Source organism: Rhyacophila brunnea, unplaced genomic scaffold, assembly GCF_057557595.1.
Source record: "Rhyacophila brunnea isolate RB1 unplaced genomic scaffold, BYU_Rbru_1.0 scaffold_21, whole genome shotgun sequence".
Classification (NCBI taxonomy): Eukaryota; Metazoa; Arthropoda; class Insecta; order Trichoptera; family Rhyacophilidae; genus Rhyacophila; species Rhyacophila brunnea.
Genome location: NW_028232871.1, coordinates 37113837 through 37133267, shown reverse-complemented (window position 1 = coordinate 37133267; position 19431 = coordinate 37113837). Strand labels below are relative to the sequence as shown.

Below are 19431 nucleotides of genomic sequence, written 5' to 3'. Positions count from 1 at the left end.
TTTGATGTAATATGATGATTGATGTACTTAAATGATAATTCCCGTATTTGGGAAACACTGCTGTAGATCATCACACTGCCTTTAACCTTAGTGATAGGTAGGTGGGCTCGCGGATCGACAACGATCCCGGCCTGGGGGTCCGATTCAGGTTGTGGGGGCTATGCTCGGTGTAATGTTATGATTGCGATAACTTGACCAGCACGCGTCCTGTTTGATTTTTAATTTTAATGGTTTTCACCAGATACCATCGGAAAAATAAGTTTCTTTTGATATCGGTAGATGGATCGGATTGAAAAATTAAAATGGTGAGATCCGAATCTTCTTTCGTTAACCTCTCTTTGACCAGGCCGTACATATTCTTAAATTTAAAGACAGCGGTAATAAGAACAAAGCAATAATGTGAAAATGTTGCCATACCGTTATATGCAATTAACACTTTGTATTGAAATCTCGTTTTGTGGTTCCCTGTATAAGGAAAGTAATCCTAAACCCAGTGACGTCCCGTGGGGGTAGGCAGATTGAGCGTCGCTTGGGTTGGCAGTTACCCAAAGGGCGGCAAGTCGAGATAAATCGTTAAGTATATATAGAAATAGCTACCTAAACTGCGTAATAACGAAAATATATTTCCATTAAAAAAATCAGCTCGCTCGTTGGATTGGTTAGATTTGTCGGGTTCGCGATGTCTAGTTAACTTCCGTTGACTCCATGTAGGTACGTCACGTTATTGGTGAATGCAAATTTGCAAAATATATTTGAATTATAGGTTGGTAGGTACATACTTACATAATTTTTTTTTTTTCCAAATATGTTTGCCAGTCACTCGCGAGTTTTGGACGTTATCAGGTGTATTTTTAAATGTACCTAAACAGTAGACTCGTAATATTGTCTATTGAAGCAGAGATGGGATTTAAATTAGATTTAGTGGTGTATGTATATCTTGTTATTAATATAACCATACAACACATATCTTAGATATTGAATTCATGAAGAGTTGATAAAAAATACTGTATAAAAAAATGTGGCGGCATTTTAGCACTGGGCATTTTGTCTAAGGACGTCACTGCCTAAACCTAAACTCACATATTGCATAAAGATCATTTGCAGATTTCACATCACTAAAACTTGGTACTGGGTACCTACAACCGTTTTCATTATTGGATGATATCCATCTTGTTAATTATCATTGACGCTATTTAAATATTTTTGTATTATTTTGATTAAATTTATCTTGACTTTCTCTGCTTGATCAACATTGACGTGCCGAATAGAATATTTGACCAGAGCTTTCTCTTATTAGGTAAACGTTGTACGTTGTAGCGATTTGTTCGCTCATTCGGTGGCTTAATGAAATCGCACTTTAATTCCAGTGCCCGACAGATAGTTTATGATTAATTATTTTCTAATTTAATTATAGACAATAAATCGTAAAAATCATTATAAACCAATCAGAGAAACTACCAGAAAGAAATCATATCATATCATATGGTCCACTTAAATCCGGGCGGTAACGAAATTTATCCCATAATACTTACTCTTAAATCTCTTGGATATAACAATACATCTATGGATATAACGAAATAGACGTATTTCTTATTTAAACGCCACTTTGTTGAATTTTTAACACATTCACTGTAATTATTGCACTCCCGAAATGTATATAATTAGAATGGAGTATATTCTTAAAGAAATTGACATTTTCAGAGATATATAAAACCCCAGATGCTTTGCTGGTGGTAGTAAATTCGTATCAAATATTTTTTATTGGATGTGCAAACTATTATATTACCAATGATAGGTACCGTATTGTAAATGTAAATGTAGCATTGGAGATTTAATCATTATCAATTAACTACTGACTAAATAATGATTACCTCTTCTCTCTTCTTGGTCGTACACTCATGGATGAGGATCGTGACCACATTTAAATTTCGCCATCCATTGAGCGACCAAGACTTTCCATCCTTCTCGATCTTCCGCTTCTCTCAGGGCAGAATGGATGGTGCCCCCAGTCAGCTCTTTCACTTGGTCACTCCATCGCGCAGACGCTCTTCCTCTGCTTCGCCTTCCCTGGAGGCTACCTAAAACTACCAGTCTCTCCAGGTTGTCCGGTCCGCGCCTGACAATATGTCAAAAAAACTGCAGAATTCTTCTCAGACATATCGTCGAGAGCCGTTCCTTTATCTTCAGTCTGGATGATTGACTGGTTCGTCCTGTGCTCCGTCCAAGAAATGCGAAGCATTCGGCACCAACACCACATCTCAAAGGCATCAATTGCCTTCAGGGTCCACGACTCGACTCCGTATAGAAATATCAAGACCACAAATGTTTGCACAAGCATCATTTTTGTGGCAATCGAAATTCCCCGATCCTTCCTTAATTACCTACCTAATGTAAATAATATAGTCTGGCTAAATGAACATGCTGACACTAAACTATATCGCAGCGATATCTTTAAGTCATCAGGTAATCCATAATTATGCTGCTGGCTCCATTTGGTAAGGAATATACAGAAACATAGAAGTGGTAACGTTACATTATTTTGTTTCAGAGAAATAAACTGTAAAATATAAAAGATACGTGGATTAATCAGACGCAAACTTTTCGATTTTAATAAATAAACAACTTCGCATTCCGTGCATCGTTTTTTTGCTCTGCCAATGTTTACTAGTCGACTTGGCAACACCGCATTTCTCTTCAGGTCCTGTGAAAGAGAGGCAGTTATGCATTTCGCAATACTGCAGATAACGACGGATGCACATCGGGTAGGATTTCCTCTTTCAGGAGTTGCAGTGATTATTCGTGCTATTCTATTTAACTTTCTTTTAGCATGATTTGCACTGACGTGCGACTTTTGGTCAAAATACAAAGCTAAAAAACATAATGGCTATTGAAAGTCGTCATAATATAACAGTAATGACGCTCGTAATTACATTGATAATATTAATCTTTTGCATTTGACCCAAGGTACGTGGTATATTTATTTAAAATTTACCTGTGGTTTGAGAATACTAAGGAATAGTTTTCTATCACGTAAACTCCAGTTAAATTAACAAATGGTTATGTAAACAAACCACAATATTGTAATATATTGTCTCCAACATCATGGTGAAATTATAATGGGATGGACACGTAACTGGGAGAATGGATTATCGCGAGATAATTACCGCCATCCAGTAATAAGTAGGTAGGTACTCAGTAAGCAGCTGCTTTATGTGTCATCCCTTATAGGAGATTGGCTGGCATTAAGGCTTAATTACATTGGCCATATATTAACCATAGATCATAGATTTAGGCAATCGTGGCAGACAATCGGGCCAGACGCAATCTGCCAATGTAATTTGAGCATTAGAAATATATTCAATTTGGCGTCTACTACCCAGAATGCTTAGATGGATCTGCACGAGGCCGATAGCCAATGTTCTTAATCCACGATAATGTGTCTTGATATAAGAGTATTTTGTAGTTGTGAACATTATCGTCACAACTACAAAATAAAAGGAGAGTTTCTAAATAGGATTTAGAATAGAGTAAAGTGTAAAGTTAAAGAGAGCATGAGACATAAGCAAGGGCCAAGGGCCATGGGTTACCTGCATCCCTTTCAAGCTGAACAATAATTATTACTTCCGTAACCTCGCAACTGACAACTGTAAAATTTAATTAGAAAACAAGGAATTACACGGCTGAAGGCGCGTGCAATCTATGGTTAAAGATGTAAATAATAATGTCCTGGGCGCCACACAATCGTGAGACCGTGAATGATTATAATTATGTAACAGTGTGGAATAAAGTGGGATCAATAAATAAAAGAGCAATTTATATACTTGACAGAAACTATATTATCGTCAAAGCAAGAAATTAGAATTACATTACAAGGTTATTAAGCGGCTCGATATTGAAATTTGGAAATACTAAAAGAAATACGAGCAGCTAAGTTAGAAAAGAAACATTGGAAGAGTAGTGAATCAAATAATAATAGTTTTTAAAATACCAAATTGGAACGACAAGAGGCTTCAAGCACTGCGGCTGCAATCGTGCTCCGTTAAGTGACGTCCATTATAAATGTTGGGTAAAACTAAAGCGGAGCACGACTTTACTGGACGACAGTCAGAATCAAAAAGCCTTGTTGCTTGTTTCACACCTCGCGACGTCCGTTGCGGCCGGAAATTCTATCAGCGACATCTCTCAAATCGCGTACGCTCCATTGACGTGGCCATAGATATTCGTCGGGGTTGCCAGAGGTATGAATGTTAGTTATGTTCATTTTGAACATAACAGTCTTCTTCCTCGACTATGTGTACCGTAGATATTTCCTTGGGAATGGTAAATGTTATTCGTGTGTCCTCTTATAATTTGTACCTACTGTGGGGTCTAGGACGATTTGGCACCGGACAACTGGGCGCCACGGAATTCGAAAATAAATAGACGTTAGGTATTTATAGGTACTTTAAAATAATATATATAATATTATTATTTATATTTAAATGATTATATTATGATTTAATAGTTGGTGAGAATGTAAATATGCAGACGTAAATAATGATTTAATCGTGCGTATTATTATGTTTAAGTTCCAATGAAAAAAGAGTTTTTTATTTTATATAAAGCCTTAGGCATGGTAATTCTCAATCCGCAATAAAGAATACATTATGTTGAATTAAAACTACTAAGTAGTAGATATAAACTGATTAAAATACCTCGTCTACGTTCTGTATACGTGTCTACGACAGTGCGGTGTCCAATTTTCCGGAGTCCAGTTGTCCTATTCCCCTACTGTGGTTTTATAAGTTGTGATAAGTGATGATAAGTAGGCCTTCTCGGTCTTTTTCATACATTTGAAAAAGTCAACATTACTCATTTGGTCAGTCTATACAGCCATATAGAAGGCCTCAATTTTTCGTAATATTACATTGCTTTCTTCTTATTATTGTGCCATCCCCTAGCGGAGGTCGCCCACCATCAAGGCGATCTTAGATTTGTCCTCTGCTACCCGGAACAGTTCAGTGGAGCTGCACTCGTACCAATCACGGAGGTTCTTAAGTCACGAAATGCGGCGCCGTCCTCTGCTACGCTTACCGTTTATCTTTCCTTGAATGACAAGTTGGGGACTGATGTACTTTTGTCCTCTCATAATGTGGCCGAGGTACTGTAGTTTACTGGTTTTGATACTACGTATAACTTCTCGGTTCTTCCCCATTCGATTGAGAACTTCAACATTTGTCACCCGGTCAGCACATCTCGAAAGCTTCAAGTCTAGTAGGAATTAAAAAGGCCAATAGTTCAAATTTGTCACAATTAGTATGTCACTGCGTAGCATAGAGGTAAATGCGACGGACGGGGTGTAAACCCAGGAGATGCAGGGTTCGATTCCCTACCGGGGTGGCTTACTTTTTTCAAAAAAGATTTTTTCTATTGGTTATAATATATTTTCTCGGAAAGTGTTTTTCAAAATTATGTATATGTATTTAAAAAAAATATTGTCCTTCATCCTTACAATTCTATGTTTGCTGACATGGCGGTCATTATGTTATTATAAAAAGCATAAAATTTAAGTGGTTTTCCCATTAAGCGTATTTTTATGTTTTTGAACGGTCAAATCTTCCGCTTGTATATGAACAAACATCGTATTTAATTAGTTTTTCATCAGTGTGTGTTAGGTACTTAACATAATTTTGTACGGTTCTGTTACTTAATACATTGTTACCTAAAAAGTACATCCTGATGTTACTTATTATTTAATTTCCCTCCAATATTTACCGTTTACCGTTGACAAGGAATCCATCAAAACAAATATTTTGTTAGTTTTTTAGTACATAACCATAAAAAGGTTCGCCACTCCTGGCCCTAGTATGACTACTAACTAGCATTGGCGAAGGGCGGAGGTAGGCTGTTAAGATCTACCATAAATAGTGCACGTTAAACTTTGTCAGTCATACGTATTTGTTTTCATGGAAATACTACAATAATTTACAGATGGTGTTTGGTGGTTAGTTTTTAAAATTAAATTTAACCCTGCAAAACCAAGCCATAATAGATAATAGTAAAAAAAATACTCGTGTATCTAAAAAATATCTAAAATTATGCAATTAAATCATACATAACTTTGTACATTTTATAGATATAATAATATTTTTATCTATTATAGTTTGGTTAATTATGTGTAATTTATGTGTTCTTAATCCAACGAAAACAAATAAGCACGAATGAAAAAGTGTGCACAATTTTGTCATATCGCCCTAAATATACCAAAATAATTATGGTTTGGTTTAGGCAGGGTTTAATTGAATTTTTAAAACTAGCCAACACCATCTGTGGATTGTAGTCTTAGTTCAATGAAAAGAAATACGTACGACTTACAAAGTTTAATGTGCACTATTTATGGTGGATATTAACAGCCTACCTCCACCCTTCGCCATTGCTAACTGGCCACGAAGAACGATGAATAGTATACTATACCTGCATATTATGTTGACAAAGTATTTATCTTTATCTAATTTGAAAATTCAGCTTAGAAAGCCATTAATTTCCCCTTTGATGTTTGGATAATTTCCACGGTCAAGGCACTCATCGTGCACCGCTCTTGGCAATCCATTCTGTATGAACGTTGCACCTTTTTTCTAGGTCTGAGATCATGGCCTTTTGGAGAGTTGCCATGTGCACCGTTTAATTTTAATTAAGTTGAGCCATTAATTGGGGAACGGTTTCACAATAATAAATTCTGATCACACGAGGCATGGAAAGGTTAATAAATAAATATACTGAATTATGTAATTGAATATTTGATCTAGCTATCTAATATTATAGGTGTAGGTATATATATAGTCGCGAATCTAGCGGTAGATTTAAATGGAAACCCATGTTCACAAGCTTTGCCGTTTCTCAGCTACCAGGCTCGCATAAAGCTAATTGCATAAACGTATGTGCAAATTGTTCATACGGTACGACGGTGAATAATCTTCGTGATGTATGAAAGGAAATGCATCGTTACTCCAAACACGTACGAGTATGACGTATCTCATTCATTAATCTGTGTTCCTAATACCGCAAGAAAAATGTTTAGTTTTGACGATTAGGTAGGTACTTTTTGGAAATGCTTGCTGGTTTTACACCTGTATTTGAATTTATTTTCGTTAAACTAAACCAGTTTTCATTAACACTTTCGTATAGTTTAAATGAAGATTGTAGGCGTTTAATACTTATGTATATACTTAAATACCGTATGAATAAAATTAGTATAGGTACCTTTAATGTAGGCTACATGGAAGGTACCTACAGTTTATTTAGTGTTAGTCATCATACTTTTTAATTGTAAATATAAACATGTAGCACTATTTAACATTTCGTTCCACATGCCTACCAGTGGCAAAGGGTGGAGATAGGCTGTTAAGATCTGACATAAATAGTGCACATTAAACTATGTCAGTCAAACGTATTTGTTTTCATTCATCTGAGACTAAAATATCTAGTTAGTGTTTGTTACTTTTTAAAATTCAATTAAACCACGCCTAATCCAATCTATAGTAGGTAGATAATAATTTGTTTGTGTATAAAATATCCAAAATTATACCATTAAACCATACATAAATTTAGATATTTTATAGATAGAAGATTATGTTTTATCGATTACGGCTTGGAGTAGGTCGGACTTAATGATTTTTTACTAACTAATCAACACCACCTGTAATATGTATTCTTAATTCAACGAAAGCAAATAAGTATGAGTGAACAAGTGTGCACTATTTTTGTCGGATCGCCCGTATCATACCTAAACTATTATGGTTTGGTTTATGCAGTATTTAATTGAATTTCATAAAACTAACCAGCACCATCTGCAAATTGTATTCTTAGTACAACGAAAACAAATAAGTATGACTGACAAAGTTTAGTGTGCGCTATTTACGTCGAATCTTAACTGCCTACCTCCACCCTTCACCACTGCCATATACTATACCTATATAAATAATAGACGCAGCAGAGATTTTTGGTACGATGTCCGAGGCTCTGTTACGTTTGGCGACTCCTTTTGAACGCTTTACCTGTACGATAAACCCCCATTGAGTGTTAATAATGCAACAGTATAGGATTTTTGACACTTATTTTTTTACGTTATGATTAATTTTTTTACTTGATTTTAATTTATTTTTTTAAATTTGTGATTTCTGAAAACCGCCACTGGATAGATATAGATCTGCCGCAAAATATCAATTATTTTAAATAATACTTAGGTAATAACACTTAGGTCTTAATCTGAATATGTCAACCTTTTGAATAATATATTAAAATTAAAACGAGTCTATTCAGTAGTTACACAATTTCTTTAAGTGCATACTGTTTTTCAATGTGTGCATATGCAGCGCTGCAGGATTTCGGTAGCAGTGATCTGATGCCACGGTGGCTGTTTTATTCGATCGATAACAACGTTTCAACTCAGTGTACTGCCCCACCCTTGACGTAGAAATGACGTTTTCAGTTGATGTCATATAATTAAGTGGATAAATGAACAAATATTAAGCGGGGTAGTCATCAGCGAGCCGTAACTGTGACAGTTGTAGATACATTAACCAGTATGGACGCCAATTAATTAGCTCGCGAGCAGCTCAGTTTTTGCCGTGAATCAAAGGGAGGCTCGCAGGCACTCGTGGACGTTGAATGTGATGCCCGTTGCCGCAATCAGTGCAAATACTTCGATAGTGTTGTTGTTGTACATCTTTTTACGTGAACACTGCTACTAACTGGGGTGAGGACAAATACCTACTTTTAATTAATTGATGTTTACAAAAATAATAGAGTGCTATGACGAGGACCCGACCCAAAAGACAAAAATTACTCTGACATGATTCAGCTAAGAACGAACACTACGGATACGGGGGCTCGCCATCGCTAGTGCTGAGCTAGGTGCTATGTTTTTTCTACTAAAAACACTACGTGTTTAGGTACAAATTCATTTGACATATTTGGGAGCGCTCAAGTCAACAACGATGTCACTATCAAAACTAACCAGAAAGCTAATTCTCACAGAGAATTTAAGTTTAAAATTTCGAAAGTCTCAAATTCGAACTTGTTGGGTGCATAATGACAATTCATCCCATGCGTCATTATTCATAACCTCAAAATATACGGTGTTTGACGTTTGTCATACTAAAAAAACATCCGCCATCTTGCAAAATCACTAGGACGTGATACAATAAAAATAACCAACATGTTTGTTCGCCGTGAAACTCAATAGGTGACTAATAATCATGCAGGGAGGCGCGAAGCGTGCAGTGTGGCCATTGCGATAGTATAGTGTGCGTCCGTTCGCTAGATATGTCACCTAGCACGTAGCCACCAAGCAAGGCACCTGTCTATGTGGCCTTAGCCTTACAGTATCTGCAACGATCACAGTTACGGCTCGCTAATCAGCACCCGGCTTTACAAACACAATTTATCAATGTAGTACCACTAATCCCTATACAGAATATGGGCCCAAATAAATGCTGAAATGTTCACTGATTTTTAGAAATTCACGCTAGAATAACCTTAACGTACTCTTATTGTGTATGTGCTCTGTTATTTGTGATCAATTGTGAAAATGTGGAGAAAATCATTTAGTTTACACAACATATTCCGCTATCAGTAAGACATCTCCCGTTGTTATAGAGGTCAAATATATTTTCCTTCTTATTTTGTTGGTGTGGGTCGGGGGGATTTTCGGAAATCATTCAGTCGATGCGGATTACTGATTGTATCAGAATTGTATTCTTTTTGGAAGAAAACTTATTTGTCCGCTTTCTTTCGAACGAACCCAACAAAATAAAAACAATTTTTAGATAATATACAGAGCGTTCAAATTAAAGTGAAATGAATTTACCTGTCCCATCAATGAATTGATTATAACACAAAATACTTTCATTAATATGTTAATCTTTTATCGGTATGAGAAGAAGATAACTTTCAAGTAGATTAATAGGTTTTCTTCATAGAACAATAATACCTACATAGAATTCAGATAGGCTATATTCAATACACTACATTTTGATGCAGGGTTTTGAACGTGTGAGTGTCCTACGAAAATAAAACACGCATTATGCACGTGCAATATTGTGTGTAATACACACATATTAAATGAGCGTCAGTGCATAAACCGGGAGTAGTTGTCAGTATTCGACGTATGACGTATTCTTGACAGGTGTTTAAGTTTATCCCGTATTCTTCCTTACTCGAGATCGGTTGCCTGCTTCTCCTTACCCGTTAGGTATTTCAGTTTTCAGTATTTCTGAGTTCCCTGATTTTCTTGTTACTGTTAATGTGCGTTTATTCGTATTTTAATACGATTCAAATGAATAGTTTGTATTTTAAACACACAACACAGCGGCGTTCGCATTCAGTCATCTAACAGTACATTTCAATACGTCATCTCTTGAGAATAGCCTCTACAACTATCCCGAAATATCGAAGAAAATGGAGGAAAACACGCGGTGACAAACCATGTGTCAAACATTATATGAATAAATTATTTAATTTATTAGCAAGTGTAAGTACTCAAGTGTAGTCTGATCCCACGATGGCCGCGCGGCTTAAGCGTCGGCCTACAGCGTCGGGGGTCCCAGGTTGGAATCCTAGGTATGACAAGTACTCATATTACTTTTCAATTTGTGTACGAGTCAAAGTATGGACTTATTCAATTCTCGTAAAAACAAAAATATGTTAACATAAAAAAACCTCCACTCTGTGGAGGTCCATATGCTCCTATTACGGTCGGATATGGTCGGAATTAAAATTGATACATCGATTAAAAATAAAAAAAACCGAAATTAACGCAAATTTATAAGCATTTAATGTAAAAGCTACATGTTAATTTCGTCGTAAATATATAGGACACTCGTAGCTTAATTGGTAAAGCACGTTGGCGTGTGGTTAACTCACATCCTGTCGGGCATCGTATTTTACGACGTTTTTCTTAGCTCGTATTCTTATTTGTCCGGTACAAATCTTGCAATCGATTTTTAACTAACTTCCCGACTAGTTATACATTTGAAACTTTTAGAATATATCAGAACACGATGCCAATGCATTTTTTTTAATACTTTTAGCCATCTTTAAGTAGAATTGAATTCATTTTCAGTTAATTCTGTTTTGTATGAAAAGTTATTTCGACACCATTATTGGTTGCTAGGGCTCTGGGGTCCTAGCAACTAAATTATTAATATATACGTGCGTTACTATGGAAATCAATATGACATGTCAACTACACATTTTTTTGATCGTTTAACCTAGTCAAGTCAGGTTTATATGGTTCAACAGAATTTAAAAACGTTGTATATAAAAAGTTCTTTTTATCTTGTAATTATTTTCAAAAAAGATTTTCTTCTAGTAGGTAAATTAATATCCATGTTCATTATATGAGAATAATTGCGTGGACTCAATACACATTTCTTTATTGTTGGTATTTAGTTCCACATTTTGATAATTATATGGATGTCATTCAAATGTAAAAACAATATAGACTGGCCTGTGCTATCTTTCTTCTGTAATGCTGCCCCTGGTCTTTGGGTGAACCTTTGTTGCACCAAGCATACTCTTCCATTATGCTCGGTCTCGCTCTAACCACGAAGCCACGAAAGTTTTGGTCTTTTTAAGCTATATCATCGTCGGTGCTCGGATCATATCACATGCGTTGGTTTTTGATCAATCTAATGATGTCAGACTCATCCAGTGACGTCCCTAGGTAAATTGCCGCCCTTAAGCAAATTGGTATGCCGTCTCCTTCCATTTTTAGTTTCAGATTGTCTGCAAATTCATTGAAACCAACTTACATATTTTATTATTTATTTTAAGGTATCTTACAATTAGAGCATTTCCACGTAACCGACTCTTGTGCAGTGGTGGTTTTTGGTACGTGGAGTTTTATGGTGCTGACAGGCTTGGATGTACCCTTGTGGAAATGTTTGCTATGTGATAATGATAAACTACCATTATAATATGCAATACAACACAATAATGGTTATGTTGTCAGGATCTTTTGTGTTTTGACCATTTATTTAAAACTAACGTGTCAATACTTCATAGTGAAGCGATCGTATCGTCTGCTTTCATGCTGAGCCTTCGCCCTTTAATCCTTACAGCGCGAACGCCACAGCTGTTGTGTCCTGATTAGGGGGCCATTATATATAATTAGCATGTTATTTAAATGTGGTAATTAAAAAGTAATTAAATGCTCCGCAGTAAATCGGACTTAAAACATGCCGCTCCTATACATCGAATGACTTGCCTACCCCCATCCATCAGGAAATTTATATAGCTACTCCATACAGGCTTATTTCGTACCGTAAAATGCAGAGAGATAATTTTAAATCACCCATTTTAATTCACCCAAATAGCCATTTCCTGGATCCGGTAGTGACAGGGGGGAGAATTTTTGTGCCAGTTCAAGAATAAAACTGTTTATATTTTCAATTAAAAAGTGAGAATCGCAGACACATTGCTATCAGTTGGTCTCAAATATTATTGGAGATAAATCCGTATTGTTTCGTATATTATTATATTTTCATTGTAGGTCCATGTAAGGTATATTCAGTCGAAATCTGGAAAACCGTGAAGAAATTTCAATTTTATTTATTTTTAGAGGTTTATTTCCTCGCAGAAAGGATCCCATTAAAATGAAATATACGAGAGATTTATTTCCGCAGACTTGCAGTAAATAAGTAGGTACCTATTATTGTTTTCGTGGCGTATAAAAATAATGGAATCTGTAACGTGCATAATGGGATTAGGCTGTGTTTAATTCTATCGCATCACGACTAGGGAGCGGATTTATATGCAACAAAAAACATGATTATATGCATGCACATATGCACTAAAAATTATTGAAATATGCACTAAAACCAAAGAAATATGCCGTTTATGGAAAAATATTGTAAATACCCACTTCACCCAATATTACCGATAAAAAATCGAATAACAAATTAATAATCTTAAGCAATATAATACAATAAATAATCAATATAAAGTTAATCAATTACAATTTTCAAAATAGCTTGTTTACAAGTAGGTACTTACAAATAATCGAACAAGAAATGCAAAATTTAAATGTAAACTGTGGGAACTAAACATAACTTAAAAAAACAAAAACGACACACTTAACTAATCATAAATACCACTTGCTGTTTTTTGTCCGAAAAAATAAGTTACAATATTTTTTTCAATATTCTCTGGCATTAAATTTTCCGCATATCTGTCAGTATTTTATTCATATGAGGAAAATGATCTCTCATCGTTCACAGAGGTGATGGCGCTAAAATTTTAATATAGGTGCCCGAGTTGACTTCACTTTTTTCTGATAAATTAATGAAATGCTCGGGGATGCCATTAAAAATGCAAGTGCATCTACCTGATTTCGTTATGTTTCGATAAAATTATAAATTCAAAAGCCCTAAAATATGCATTTATTAATGAAATATGCACTAATGTCTCAAATATGCTCTAGCGTCTCAAATATGCATTTATATGCACAACAATTTTTTTTTTTAGATTATGCGTCTTTCGAAACGGATTTCTGTGCAACTCCCATAGCTGTGCATACACCCTAACAAAACATGCACTAGCATATAAATCCGGGCCCTACTTATGACAGTGGTGGAGAAACCGATGATCTAGAGCTACCGGTTTTTATACGACCCCTTTCCAATATGAGTCATCGTTTTACGCTATGACTGTGGTAAAGTTACAATCATAAAAAACGGATCACAGCAGAATTGTAGTATAACTTTGGTTCCATGTAAAATAGTAAGTTATATATTGTAGATATTATAGTTTTACGCCAAATATACCAATTTATACGGATTCCATTCGATAATTTTGACAGATTTAATTCGAAAAATAACCATGTTTATGTATTTTTTAACCAGTTTTCATAAAATGTATTAGCCGGCTCTCACATCTAAACTCGTTTCGTCCGCAACGTGTCGAATACGTTGATGTGACGTCATCGTTATTCACAAAACACACGTTATCTTATGGACATTCGCACACTGCTGGAATAAAACATTTTAGTTTGAAAAAAAAAACATCTGAAGACACATGCAACTATTTTCACCCGACATGCAGCGCATGTATAATCCCGAAATGTCGCACTTCGTCATTCATTTTGACTCGCCGAGTGACGTCAGTGTCTTTAGACTATATTTATAGTCACTGTCCTTGCACGGCCTTGCTATGCGCACATAAGAAAGTTGCATGTTGCGCTAAGTTTTGATTTATGATTAATGATTATTATCAATTATCCTAGTCGAGACTATTTTCAATGGTTGTGTAATAAAACATCGAAACTCAGAGCAGAAGAGAAGAACTCAGAACAGAGCAGAGAAGAGCAGAAAAAATGGGAGTTTTAATAATTATATTTATAATATATATGTAGTTCTTAAGCCTAGTCCAGACTAAGAAGATCTGTATATTATTATAGGTATTCAATGTTTCCTATCTCGTATCCTATTCCTATTTCCTATTCCTATATGTAAGTTTATTTGTATTTGAACATAATAATTATATTTAATGATATGTAAATATTCGGAAAGTCTGTGAGAATACAATGTTCAATTTTCGCCAAACCGATGAATCTTGGTCTGGTCTAGCCATTGCTTATTTCAAGGCTTAGCTGTATGACTAAACGAAAAGCTCTACAAAATATTTTGACGTAATGGAAATCCTTCCCCAGTAATAAGCGGCCGTCTGGCGGCTGACGTGTTTTGCAGATAGCAGCCGTCAAGTCATTAGTCTGGTATTGGTCTATTAATTTGCATCATTTGCCCGCAACCGACCGCTGGCTTGATTCAGTGTGGTCACTTAGTTAGGGCCTGGCAGTGTGGTTAATTTACTTAGATAGGTATCATATTTAAGGGTATACAGTGCCACCACCCAAAACTTAATAGTACCCCTCAATTAACATCTTAATTAAATAAATAACTTTTTTTTTTCGTTTTCTCAACCTTCTTGCCATGTCACAAAATCATTGTGTTAGATAAGAGAGGATACAGTATACGTACCCACCAGTGGCGAAGGTTAACTTTTGGAATGAGGTAGGCAGTGAAGATCAGAGAAAAAGAACACACTTGTCAGGTACACTTACGGGAAATAAAAAGATAATACGATATTACTACTATGAATACACACTAATGATAACGACACGACTCTGCCATTCTGGGCAGTGTTGCCGACCTGCCACTGGTACTGCCAATTGGAAGGGCGATAACTATGTTCAAACAAATTGCTTCGGGTGTTGATATATTCCATTTGCGTGAGGGTGAGTTTAGGTGGACGCTATTTTATAAATTCTTAAAATAGGGTCTCCTTAGCACACTCGGTGTATTTCTTTGAACTTATATAAATGTATAATTGTATTTTCACTGCTGTTGTATGTTTATATTATGTTCTCTTTTTATATTTTCATTTTTATCCCTTTTACTACTTTTCTTTATAATACTGTTTCATGTCATGTTGTGAACGTCTTAAACGTATAATTTGTAATGTCCACAATATATATAAATAAATTGAATTGACAAAACTCTATGAAATTTCAATAACTCATTGACGACATAAAATTGAGCGATGAGTTTAAATTAGGTACCTATTACCAATGACATTATTATGGACGAAGCATCTGGAAAAAAAATGACACTCACTTTTTTGTCGGGTCTGCCGAATGGCATAATCTGTTCTAACGCCATTACAATAAAGGTGATATTGCTATAAATCCTCGATGCTTCTTGTCGGGTCTGCCGAATGGTTCGGTTCGAACGGATTCGCTCAAACGAACGTTTATACTAGAAACACTATTCTAACGCCATTACAATAAAGGTGATATTGCTATAAATTCTCGATGCGTGATATCGCATAATGGATATTGCGTGACGTCTACCTATGCACGTGCGAATGTTACGTTTGAATTTACTTGCTAGCTACTGTACTAAATGCGTCGTCCATTAATAATGTCATTGCCTATTACCCATATTAAGAGATTTCCCAAAGGAAGGTACATCTTGAAACCTTTTTGGTAGGTACCTAGTAGACTAAAGGTAAGGTTTAAAGTGCCTATTTGGAAAGTTGAGCTTGTTTAGGCTTAGATATCACATCATAGTTAGTATTGAACTGGAGCTAATTCAATTTGGGAAGAGAATAATTTTTCTTACAGCTATATGAAGGAATATACGAGTAGGTACACGGAGGAATTCTAATATATATTTTTAATACATTGTAAGTACCAATGAACTATTGTTTACTAGTCCTACTGGCAATCACATACCATGTCGTTAGGCAGGACTTGCGTTGCTTAGGACAAGACATTCTAAGAGGGCGATAGATTAGAGAAAGAATACGAATAATACAACTTTTGATGATAGATTATAAAATTCTTAAGTTTTCGTCTTGGACTCAAGGTTGGGAGACACTGTTTTGGACTCTGAAAACTAGATCCATAAGACAAAGAATTCATTTAAAGATTATAATAAATATTTGTGTTAGACAGGACGTTTTTATAATTATAAAATAAACCTATGCATATAGGCACATCATTAATTATTGTAATCCACACATACAATGCTGGATCGTCTTAACTAATGATATTATGCAAAGACGTTGTAACTAATGTGTATTTTATTAAAATCTCCCCTCACTAAACCTAAACCTTGTTTCTGAGAAAGCCAACGGTAAAGCTAATATTGTGGCCCTTATCTCAGTGTACTCGTGCGGCTCGTGGAAATGTATGATATTATACTTCGGCTTATAATTAATTTTAATTATAATATATTGATCCAAGAGACTGCGCTGCCAGACTGGAAAATCTAACCACGAGTGCCGCAAAGGTTAATCCTCAACAACCTGTGAGTTTCATATAACTAGGCTCTAGGCTTTTAGTAAGTACTGAATATACTTAGATTCAAGTACCTATGTATATATTATTATCAAGTCTTCTTCATATTGTGCCATCCCCTAGCGGAGGTCGGCCACCATCAAGGCGATCTTAGATTTGTCGTCTGCTACCCGGAACAGTTCAGTGGAGCTGCACTCGTACCAATCACGGAGGTTCTTAAGCCACGAAATGCGGCGCTGTCCTCTGCTACGCTTTCCATTGATCTTTCCTTGAATGACATTGTTGGAATGCTCAAATCAAATTTATTTATTCTACGTACAATGAACATAACAAATTATAAATTCAAAGCGTTCACGACATAACATACAATAAGTGTTAATAATTTTTAAATATAAAAATACAGAGAAGTGTGAGTTAATAATACAATTAGAAATAAAATAAGAAAAGAAATAAAATAAAATAACAAAATAAAAGTAGATGGAAGCACACAGAGTGAACTTTGATAGACCCTGTCTTAAAAAAAATATAAAACAACGTTCACCTAAATTCACCCTCACGTAAGTGGAATATATCAATATCCGAAGCGATTTCATTAAACATGGTTATTGCCCTCCCAATTGGCATTTCTAATGGCAGGTTAGTTCTGCTCCGTGGGAGAACAAACAACGGATGCCCTCGATTCCCAAGGTAATTATCAGAGACACACAAGCCAACACCACCAAGAATGGCAGAGTTCACATTTACGCCGCGTATAAGTCTGAAAAAATATGTAGCTAAATAAAGATCCCTTCTAAATTTTAAGCTACAGTATGTAAGCATCCCTAAGAGGCTGTAATTTTGTCGCGTTATGGCTGCGATAATACGTACGTACTGTGTAATATGCACGTGTAAACAAGGTATTGCATTATATAATTATTAGGAACACATACAGTGACGATTGTTGCAAGATATAGGTATTGTATTGTGTTAATATCATTATTATACACGTACTTACCTGACATTGGTAATGCTAATTGGGAGGACAATTCAACAAAGTGTTGCCATCTCTTTCTATGCAGATTATAGGACAAAGGCGTTAAAATTATAGTATTTCTGTATAAAATATAGTACAGGAACATTTTTCGCCTAGAATCGTTTAAAATTATAGTATTTTGGAAAATTTTGGCGTAAAATTATAGTACCTATTTTGCATTTTTCGCGGAATCAAAATTATAGTATTGTACTATAATTATAGTACGGTTGGCAACACTGGTTCAACCTAGCTTGAAAGCTTCGGGAATCGGTATATTAATCCATTTACGTGATAGTGAGTTTCGATATACGCTGTTTCCTGAATTCCTTGGACGAAGGTCTTTTTACGAGTAATGTGTCGCCCAACCACCGGGTCGTAACATACCTGCTTATATTTTTTGCAGACGTGGGTGTCGAAACCGTACCCACTGCTTTATTTACGGCTACTCTACTACGTGACGTTAAACCTATGATAAATTAAGAATTTCGATGTTATATTATTATCTGTAACCACCATCCTGGTAATTAGACAGCGCGAATGCGAATGGCCGTTATTGTTGATTGCACTCACATCAAGCCTATTGCATCGCTTTCTCTAGCCTAACTACGTCCCATACCAAAGCGAGTATTGTATAAAAATGTATTTTTTTAGACAACATTTATTACTAGAAACAATTAAGGTGTAATGATTTTTTTTTTGCACCCTTCTCTAAATTAGTACGCGCCTCCCAGTTTGGAAATCGCAACTCTAGGGCCTTTAGGTCACCATCCCTCCGACTATGTATCTCACGGTAATGTGGTATGTTTATATGAAAAATAGTTTCCATGCGAAAAATACGATATTATTAAAAAAGTATCTAGTAAGCGGCTTATAGCTTTCATTTCTTGGAAATAGATCCCTAAACCTCCATCAATGTTTGTTATTTTGTCTGAAAGACCTACTTTTTGTAAAACATCAATACTTCAAACTTAAATAATATTGAAAAGATACGTATGTTATAGATACGTGTTTTACTGGGAATATGTCAATGTAAAACCCACTTGTATATACTTATTAAAATATTTGTATTGAGTAAATATGCTTTACGGAATATGGGTGCGAAATGGTGTGATTTTCGACAATTACTAATTAATAATAGGGACGCAGTTATAAGTGTAGTGAAATTTGTAAAACATGGTTTCCTAAACGGATTTTTTCTTTTGTTTCCAGGTAGCAATTAAGATCATAGACAAATCGCAGCTAGACGCGGGAAACTTGCAAAAAGTGTACCGTGAAGTAGACATCATGAAAAGACTTGACCATCCACATATCATCAAATTATACCAGGTAAGCAACACATTATCCATTACGAAATTATCTGTGTAAATCAATTCAATTTAGCCATGCACCAACTGTGAAAAATGTGACAGCCCAGCAGGCGAAAAATATAAATCGATTAATTAGATTCAATTGATATCGTTCAATTGCTATAAGTGAACATACTTTTACAAAATTCCCATCAAATATTTTTCTTCTTTGGCCAGTCGTTTGAGTAAACTAAGCATATTGAAAATCGTTCCGACTGGGATATGGTCAAAAA

General features: G+C 35.4%; 1 protein-coding gene across 1 annotated transcript in view; it reads left to right on the top strand.

Moving 5' to 3' along the window:
• LOC147070989 (uncharacterized) overlaps positions 1 to 19431 on the top strand; it is a 366245-nt gene that overhangs the window by 53297 nt on the left and 293517 nt on the right. Inside the window, exon 2 of the mRNA XM_085949033.1 lies at positions 19062 to 19178. Coding sequence (XP_085805159.1) covers positions 19062 to 19178 — 117 coding nt within the window. The remainder of the gene's footprint in view (positions 1 to 19061; positions 19179 to 19431) is intronic.